Below are 10401 nucleotides of genomic sequence, written 5' to 3'. Positions count from 1 at the left end.
TTCAAAAAAATTCTAGATATGAATGTATATCCATAAATTCATTGTTTACAAAGGATATTTTGCAAATTTCCTGTAGAAAAAATTACGACAGTGATGGATTTGCATAGAGTTATGATTGATTGGATCAATCGCAACTCTTTGTAAGACGGGGCCCTGATGAGCTTGATGAGTTTACTGAAGCAAGGGGGAGGGGGGTGGCAGACACTTTTAAAACTTACATTTTCTAAAGAAAATTTTCACAAAATTGTGCACCAAATCCAATTTCTCCTCAGAAAATGCACAAGTGGCCCCATGACAAGCTCCGTTGCTTCTTTCCCTCTTTTTCGAGTTTATTCAAATTAATTTTTTACGCATCTTGCCCCCCTCCCCCATGGAAAACATTATTTGTCATGTTATGCTTACTAGTATGTGTTTTTAGTGCATGATCATGATTTATAATCGCCTATTTATGAAATTACTTGATGAAATAAAGTATCAGATTTTGAAAAGAACCCTCGGCTCACTTCCGTCTTCTGCTATATATATATATATATATACATATATTAAATATATATTAAATAAAAGAGTTGCCAAAGCAGTTGTACATGTATAACTTTACACATTTATATATACATATATATATATATATATGTATATATATATATATATATATATATATACATGTATGTATATATATATATATATATATATATAATTTTTAATGCTTTTTAGCCTTTATTCAGATAATATCACATTTTTCATACATACAAGTGTAATAAATAAAATATACAAAATAAAGTGAAGTACATGTATATAGCAATATAAGAAATGAAATATATATTCTGATAAACATTTTTTGAACAAAGATTATCATAACCCATAATAAAAACAAAAAATGGTTAATTTCGCATGTATTTATTGTATAATAATGCGGTATTGTATGATCATCATGAAAAAAATCCAAACATAAAGACTTTTTAAGTTCTTAGCAGATAATAAAATTGATTTATAAAATAATTTGTTTAAAAAGATGTGAATAGGCTATCCCATAATAAAAAATATGTATATTTATATCTCCATATTTTGTAAGACTACAAAAAATGAAGTCTCTACGTTTATACTTAATGTACAACAATCTGAATAAAGATATTATATATAAACGACACACAAAAACAAAACAACAACAAAACAAAAACAAAACAAAAAATGTGAAGGGAGAGCGGCTAAACTGAAACCCATCTCCTTTATCTTTTACCCATAATGGCATCATGATATATTTATTACTTTTATTCCAATACTATTGTTGCGGCATGAAATATAATAGGGTCTGAAACCTAAGCCTATTAATGAACAAAGTTACCTGTGTGCAAAGTTATTTTGTGTCTGTTGGTTAGGATCTCACTTTCCTCTCCTGGTGACAAAATGTTTCTAAATGTACTAATTCTGGTTGGTCAAGTATACCATGCCCAGTGTATAATCAGGTAGCAACAGTAATCCAATTGGTCAACACATTGGCCAAGCATGCAAATTAAACATGACTCAGAGATACCAAGAAATAGGAGATACCACAAAGTTATCCCACTTGGCATCAGAAGACAAAGGAAAGTTCCACAGTCAAGACGTGTTCACCATTTTGTTATAAAACTTGAAGAAAATTGCATAGATTTGGAGGTCAAACAATTGGTGAGTTGAAATTATATTATTTGTATACTTTATACATATTTGTACTGATAATCTTGTACTAGTTAAAGGGACTTTCTTCTGTATTTAAACCATAAATATTGTTGTTTGTCATGAAGTTGTGATGACTGCATCTCAGTCGAGTATATATACTACTCCGCCTAATGTTATATAATACTTCTTTAAGTTAAGAAGGGAGAAATTCTGGTTCTGATTGTAATAATGTATATGAATTAATGCATCTCTCTTATGTGTAATTAAGTTAATAGACATTACATTACTCTGATTATTAGTATTTGATATACATGTATTAGTAATTCTAAATGAGGTTTCCTAAGAGGATTGCTAGAGTGAGAGAGACGGAGAGAGAGAGAGAGAGAAAGAGAAAGTTTGACCATATACATGCACACACACAAGTGCACCTACTATTACGTCTTTGTTCTGGAGTGTACAGATTTGTCAATGGGCAAAAGTTGTGGCAAGGCTGTCAACTTGACGGTTGCCATGGGTACGAAGTTCTGACCATGACTGGGGTCTGTTTACACAACCGCTTGTGTTTAGTAGTATTAGGATTACAGTTAGTACCGATTTATCTTTGGTATATGATGAGTTTAAGTTCATATTTTAGTTATTATGTTGTATCATCATTGTATATATACCTGAGCGATATGTATTAGATTGTTATAGTCTTGTTTATGTTTTACTAGTTATCAAGAAGATATTCTGTTGTCGTTAGTTGTTTGATAATGATTGTTAATCATGTATTTATCATATGTTTATCTTCTTTCTTATATTTCAGCAAACCACTCACTCAATACACTCGCTTACTACACTCAGTTCATTTACTAGCTTCGTTCACTACACTGTTCACTATTCTGTACAATTGTTCGTCGTTTAATTATTCATCTGTATACTTCATTTACGCTCAACTCCGTCAAGTTATTAAACTGTTTACATCTTTTGCTTATGATTTGTGAACTGCTGCGATACTTGGAGCATTGTTGATTGCTGTGATTAAATGAAGCATAACTGTATGGAATTGTGTGCCTGAACTGTTTATTTCTAGTGCGTTCGGAATATCGACCATCAAATTTATAAACTACCATCCTACTTTAAACTCCTGTGGCTTAATTTGTTAACAGAAGTCACATAAGTTTGCAATTGCCAGACAATAATAAGGATGGCAGATTCAGATTTTTCAAATGATGATAACGTCACTTCGCTGAAGCATTCATGTAGGGGATACATAGGGACATTATCCCGACTCTACAAGGAACTAGAGGTTTTAATGGCAGACTTCGAAAATAAGGACGCAGTCGTGCAAAAGCATCTCCAGCTCGAAAGGGTATTCACCTCGTACAAGGAAAAAAGCGATGAATACATAAGCGAGTTGAGTGGAGCAGAAGCGGGGGCTGCGTCAGAGAAATTCGAGAGAAATGTCGAGAACAATCGAGAGTTCCGAGTCAGACTACAAGATTGGATGGAAGCAGCGGAGAAAAGAGTTGACGTGGGAGGTCGGTCAGCCGACGTTGACGGCGACGTCGATGACGACAGGCGGTCAGTGCGGTCTTCCCGATCGTCGAGTAGCAAGGCATCGCGGTTCACCGTAGCGAGCTCGACATCGTCAGCACGACTGAGAGAAGCAAGAGCCAAGGCGGCTGTTGCACGCCTCAATAGACAGCACATGGCAAAGGCCCATGAACTTAAACAAGAACAATTGAAGCTTGAACAGAAGCTTGCGGCGATGGAAGCCGACAAGGACATCGCGGCTGCTGAAGTTGAGCTTCAGTGTCTTGAGGAAGAATCGGACGATGAATGTCAAGGAAGAGTAGATAAGTCAAATAAGATACATGTTAATGACTCTACTTTTAATGATGTCAAAACAAGGGATAATAGATATTCTCTTGATGAAGCTGCACATGTCCCCATGGTAACAAATTTGAATCCAAATGCCCCAGAATACACTGGGATAGGGGTAAAGGTAGAAAGTGTCAAGGGGGATGGTGCAGCCATGTCTAACATGACTCAAATGTTTAACGCTTTGGACTTAGTGATGAACATGCCAAAGCCGGAAATGAAAGTATTCGATGGTAACCCATTAGATTATTGTGCCTTCATTTCCAGCTTTGACGCCACTGTAGCTTCTAAGATAAGTGATGATAGGGCTAAGCTAACGTATTTAATACAATACTGTAGTAGTAAGGCTAAGGATAGCATTGAAAATTGTGTCTTCCTAGGGCCCCAGACCGGATACCAAAAGGCAAGGGATATTCTAGAAAATCAATTTGGGCAGCCATACATGGTTGCCACTGCTCACATGAAAAAGGTGCTAAGTCGTCAGCCCATCAGACCAAATGACGGTGAAGCACTATGGGACCTTGCTCGCGGCATGAGGAAATGTCAGATGGTTTTGTCGCAAGGAAATTATCGAGCCGACATGGATAGCACAGAAAACCTTCTGCGCATCCAACAGCTCTTGCCGGTCCACTTGCAGTCCGAGTGGGCAAGGAGGGCGCACTCAATGATGACCAGGTTCATGGCTCCAACGTTTGAAGCCATGACTATGTTCATTGAGGAGTCTGCCCAGTTATCAAGTAATTTGTTTGGCCAAAACATTGGCAAATCGAAAAACAAACCATCTGACAAATCCTCAAAGCCAAAAGGAGGGTTCAAGGTAACAACAATGTCGACTCAGAGCAACCCCACAGCTGGTAAAGGTAAGTCTAAAGCAAAGAGCGATAGAAGTTGTCTTTGCTGCTCTGGGCGGCATAACCTAGAGGACTGTAGGAACTTTGTCAAGAAATCCTTCGAAGAGAGGAGGAACATTACCAGGAAGCACAAGTTGTGTGATAACTGCTTCCGAACTTCGCATATGTCGTCCGGATGCATGATGAAATCTAGATGTACTGAGAAGGGATGCCAACGGAAGCATCACACCCTTCTTCATGCTCCTGCATCCTTCTTCAAGGAAAGAAAACTTGACAAAGCTAACCCCAAGAAGTCTAGCAATTCCCAAGAATCCAACTCAGACACCGGGGCCGGTAGTTCAGATGAAGAAGCCTCTAGCAGAGAAGCGGGCGACTGTTACAGCAGTGTAACTTCACAAAGAAAGGTAAGTCTAAGGGTCTTGCCAGTGAAGGTCCAAGGTAATGGACGTGAAGTACAGACATGGGCCTTACTAGATGAAGGGAGCGATATATCAATCTGCTCCAAGGATTTGGTAAGAGACCTTGGGATGACAGGGTCACCACGGCGAATTCAACTCACAACTGTCAATGGGGTTGATTCCCAGCAAGGTGAAGAGGTCAGCCTCAAGGTCAGGGATATCCATGACAAGGAAGAGTTGGATATTCCACGTGTCTGGACAGTGAAGTCCTTACCGCTTTCCGATTCTCTGATTCCAGACAACAAGGACCTTCTTAAGTGGAGACACTTAAGAGGTATTGAGTTCCCATCGATTGACGCAACGGAGGTCAAGCTTCTCATAGGAGCCGACACCCCTGAAGCGTTTTGGGTCCTGGAACAGAGGAGAGGGAAAAGGAAGGAACCTTATGCGATACGCTGCCCTCTAGGTTGGACGCTAATGGGGCCAACCACAAGGTCTAAGGAAACTACAGCCTTCCATGTGAACTTTGCCCGGCTAGAAGATGAAAGGCTTCAAAGCCAGGTCAAGAAGTTCTGGGAGTTAGACCATGTGGTTGAGGATAATCCAGGAAGGATGGGAGAGTCCATCCAAGACATGCGAGCGAGAGAACTCATGCAGGAAAGCATCAAGCTCGTCGATGGCCACTATGAAGTAGGGCTACCTTGGAAGTATCCAGACCCCGGACTTGAGAACAATCGCCATATGACTGAAGTCCGTCTTAAGTACTTGGAAAGGAGGCTGAAGAAGGATTCTAATCTAGCTGTCAAGTACACAGAGACTGTCCAAGGTTATATTGAGAAGGGATTTGCGGAGAAGGTGCCAAGACAGGAGAAGGAAGAAAATCTTCAGACTTCCTGTACATGGTATCTCCCTCATCATCCGGTCGTTCATCCTCACAAACCTGACAAGGTAAGAGTTGTGTTCGACTGTGCAGCAAAGTATCGTGGAACTTCACTAAATGACACATTGCTGCAAGGACCCGACCACACCAATAGCTTAGTTGGTGTACTCCTGCGATTCAGGCAGGAACCTGTGGCAGTTGTTGGTGACGTAGAGGCAATGTTTCATCAAGTAAAGGTGCCGAAGAAAGATTGCGATGCTCTCCGCTTCCTATGGTGGGAAAATGGTAACCTGGCCACAGAACCGGTAGAGTATCGAATGAAGGTGCATCTTTTTGGTGCAACGTCATCACCAAGCTGCGCAGGATTTGCTCTAAGAAGAACTGCAGAAGATAACCGACATGAATATGAGGAAGACGTCGTCAACACAGTGCTGGACAACTTCTATGTTGATGACTGCCTCAAATCAGTGCCCTCTGACAAAGATGGGGTGAGGCTAGTCCAGCAACTGAGAGGTCTTCTGCAGAAAGGAGGATTCCGCTTAACAAAATGGGTAAGTAATAGTAGAGAAGTGCTTAACTCAATACCTGAAACAGAAAAGGCTCCATCTGTAATTGATATGGATCTGGATACTCTCCCAATCGAGAGAACGCTAGGAGTGTTGTGGGATGTCGATTCCGACAAGTTCGGCTTTAAGGTGAGTCTGAAGGACAGACCTGCAACCAGGCGAGGGATACTGTCTAAGGTAAGCTCTTTATACGACCCCCTTGGGTTCCTAGCACCTTTCATCTTGGTAGCCAAGGTTCTTCTGCAAGGAATCTGCCAGAAAGGTCTAGCATGGGATGAACCAGTGGATGAAAAGGATCTCCAGACCTGGCAAGAATGGCTTGATGATCTTCCCAGACTGACAGAGATCAAGATACCAAGATGTCTCAAACCAGAAGTACTTGAAGATCAAGTACTTTACCAGCTCCACTATTTCTGCGATGCATCAGAGCTTGGGTATGCAGCAGTGGCTTACCTACGCTTAGTGGATTCTGCTGGTCGCATACATTGCTCATTTGTTTGTGGTAAGTCTAGACTCAGTCCCTTGAAGGTCACCTCAATACCAAGGCTTGAATTGGCAGCAGCTGTACTAGCTGTTGACATGAATCACATGATTCAAGAGGAATTAAGGTTACCGATTGCTACCAAAACGTACTGGACAGATTCAACTTCTGTTCTCATGTACATCAAAAATGAGAGCCGAAGGTTCCATACCTTTGTAGCAAATAGAGTTGCTAAGATTCGTGAGGTAACAGAACTGAGCCAGTGGCGACATGTGAACACTAAACTCAATCCAGCTGATGATGGATCGCGAGGTTTAAAGGCTCAAGATCTTATCACGAATCCAAGATGGCTCTCAGGACCCGACTTCCTCAAACAAGAGGAAGAAAACTGGCCATCTTCTCCAGCCATCTTGGGAGAACTGAAGAAGGATGACCTGGAAGTAAAGAAAGACAGAGTTCATGTGAACACTGTCGTAACAAATGACAGTGTGCAAGAACTGTTGACCAGGTATTCATCCTGGAATAGACTCAAAAGAGCCTTCGCTTTGATACTTCGGTATAAGATGTTCTTGAGAAATCGAGATGCAGCAGCAAGGCTACCTCGAGGACTCACTGCAGAGGAATTGAAAGAGGCAGAACTTGAAATTACTAAACAAGTTCAGCGGAGATCATTTCCTTCAGAAGTGATGACTGGATCAGGGGAACCAACAAGGCGGCAAAAGGCCTCAGGTCGTCTGGACAAACTGAATCCCATCATCACTGGTGGAGTACTGAGAGTTGGTGGTAGACTTTCAAGATCTACTCTTGCAGAAGATGCAAAACACCCTGCTATACTCCCAAGAGATAATCATGTGACTGACTTGATTATCCAACACTATCATGAAGAGGCTGGGCACTCAGGAGCGGTCATAACCTTATCAGCCATAAGAGAAAGGTTCTGGATAGTCAGAGGAGGAGCCACTGTTCGCAAGGTACTTCAAAGGTGTATGAAGTGCAGAAAGAGAAGTTCCCGTCGAGGTGAACAGTTCATGGCAGATCTTCCAGCTGAGAGAGTGACACCAGATAAACCACCGTTCACCTCTACAGGGGTGGACTTCTTTGGGCCTTTCATGGTTAAGAGGGGACGCAGTGAGGTGAAGAGATATGCATGTCTATTCACTTGTCTTGCGTCAAGAATCGTTCACATAGAGATTGCCTGTTCTCTTGACACAGATTCCTTCATTTGCGCCCTGAGAAGATTCATCAATCGCAGAGGAAAACCGGATCAGGTATTCAGCGACAATGGAACAAACTTTAAGGGCGGACATAAAGAATTGAAGGAAAGCCTGGCTGCACTCAATGACTCTAAGGTTGGGAATTTCTTAACCCAAAAGGGCATTGAGTGGCGCTTCAATCCTCCTCTAGCCAGCCATATGGGAGGAGTGTGGGAACGTGTAATACGCTCAGTGCGCAAAATACTAGGAGGCCTACTTCATCAACAAGTTATGTCGGATGAGGCATTAGTTACGCTGATGACGGAAGTAGAGGCTATCCTGAACGCACGCCCACTCACCCCATTGAGCATGGATCCAAAGGATGAGGAGCCTTTGACCCCAAACCATCTCCTGTTGTTGAGGAATAATCCATCCTTGCCCCCCGGCATCTTCACAAAGGATGAAAGCTATGGCAGAAGGAGATGGCGCCATGTCCAATTCATCGCGGATCAGTTTTGGAAGCGATGGGTTAAGGAATATCTTCCACTCCTTCAACCGAGACAGAAATGGACCAGGGAAAAAAGAAACTTCGAACAAGACGACCTCGTCTTGGTGGCGGACGACAATGCACCTCGTGGGCAGTGGCCTTTGGGAAAAATTGTGGCCACTTATCCAGACAAGCAAGGTAGGGTAAGGCAGGTCGAGGTTAGGATAGGTTCAAAATATTTCCGGCGTCCAATTTCAAAACTTTGCCTTTTGGAGGAAGGGAAGGGTGCTCCCTAGATAATGGAAAATTATTTAATGTTGTAGTGAATAATAGTGAATGCTATTTATTCTGAGTTTTGTTTCTGAGTCCCAATATTTAATTGTGATTTAGATATGTATGTAGAAAGATATAGCTACAGGTCATTGATTGTTGTTTGAAGTCATTTGGATATGTATTCTAGTTGATTATTGTTATAATGTTATGTTTGTTTTGTTCATACTTGTATTGTTTATATATGCCGCGTTCTAATGGTAGGAATGAGCTTATGGGTGAGTCAGCTCATTGGGGCCGGTATGTTGCGGCATGAAATATAATAGGGTCTGAAACCTAAGCCTATTAATGAACAAAGTTACCTGTGTGCAAAGTTATTTTGTGTCTGTTGGTTAGGATCTCACTTTCCTCTCCTGGTGACAAAATGTTTCTAAATGTACCAATTCTGGTTGGTCAAGTATACCATGCCCAGTGTATAATCAGGTAGCAACAGTAATCCAATTGGTCAACACATTGGCCAAGCATGCAAATTAAACATGACTCAGAGATACCAAGAAATAGGAGATACCACAAAGTTATCCCACTTGGCATCAGAAGACAAAGGAAAGTTCCACAGTCAAGACGTGTTCACCATTTTGTTATAAAACTTGAAGAAAATTGCATAGATTTGGAGGTCAAACAATTGGTGAGTTGAAATTATATTATTTGTATACTTTATACATATTTGTACTGATAATCTTGTACTAGTTAAAGGGACTTTCTTCTGTATTTAAACCATAAATATTGTTGTTTGTCATGAAGTTGTGATGACTGCATCTCAGTCGAGTATATATACTACTCCGCCTAATGTTATATAATACTTCTTTAAGTTAAGAAGGGAGAAATTCTGGTTCTGATTGTAATAATGTATATGAATTAATGCATCTCTCTTATGTGTAATTAAGTTAATAGACATTACATTACTCTGATTATTAGTATTTGATATACATGTATTAGTAATTCTAAATGAGGTTTCCTAAAGCCCCTTTCACAATTGACGTACGACCACTTGCGACCTTTTGGTCGTGCGACAGGCTGCAACAGGCATCAATCGCCAGTCATCTCATAATATCGCACAGAGGCTTTCACAGTTGCAACAGCTGTCGTACAACAAAAACAACCATTAAAACCCGTTGCACGAGTAAGTCGCTTATGATCCTATTGTGCTTGTGCGATCACATGCGAGTGTTGCACGAGGGATTGCGAGGGGAACGGTCGCACACAACGGTAGTGCAATGTTGTAAGCCGTTGCGATCGGTCTTGCAACAGTCTTATGGCCCATCATATTATCGCACCCAGTCGCAAGACAGGTCTCTGTACATGTAGGTCGCTAGCACATGTGCAAGTGTTGTACGACCTCCAGTCGAGTAAATGCGACTACTTAGTTGTGCCACCTGTCGCACCAAGTCGTGCAACGTTGAACAACACTCCCACGATGATCGCCCGACCGATGGTACGACCCCGGATACGAGCTGATGCGAGTGAATCGGTCGTATTTGATCGCGTTCGGATTTTGAACATGTTCAAAGTTCAGATGTGACCAGTCACGACCACCTTGAGTTCGTGCGACCGTCTACAACGACTGCGAGTGCTCGCAAGTCACCAAGAGATCGATCGTGCAACAGCAGGAAAAACTGTTGCAGGCGGTCGTAAACTGGTCGGATGTCAATTGTGAAAGGGGCTGTACGGTCGCATACATGCGAATGCAACGGTAGTGGAA

General features: G+C 41.5%; 1 protein-coding gene across 1 annotated transcript in view; it reads left to right on the top strand.

The window, feature by feature from the left end:
- The first annotated feature begins 1569 nt into the window (after nt 1–1569).
- The window catches only part of LOC129259635 (uncharacterized), a 9956-nt gene continuing 1124 nt past the window's right edge, over nt 1570–10401 (top strand). The window contains exons 1-2 of the mRNA XM_064101038.1: nt 1570–1662; nt 2459–10401. The exon at nt 2459–10401 is cut by the window's right edge and continues 1124 nt beyond it. Of these exons, the coding sequence (XP_063957108.1) occupies nt 2840–8668 (5829 nt within the window). The 5' untranslated portion in view covers nt 1570–1662; nt 2459–2839 and the 3' untranslated portion in view covers nt 8669–10401. The remainder of the gene's footprint in view (nt 1663–2458) is intronic.

Source organism: Lytechinus pictus, chromosome 1, assembly GCF_037042905.1.
Source record: "Lytechinus pictus isolate F3 Inbred chromosome 1, Lp3.0, whole genome shotgun sequence".
Lineage (NCBI taxonomy): Eukaryota > Metazoa > Echinodermata > Echinoidea > Temnopleuroida > Toxopneustidae > Lytechinus > Lytechinus pictus.
Note: the sequence above shows the minus strand (reverse complement) of the source record. Positions and strands in the feature narration are given on the sequence as shown.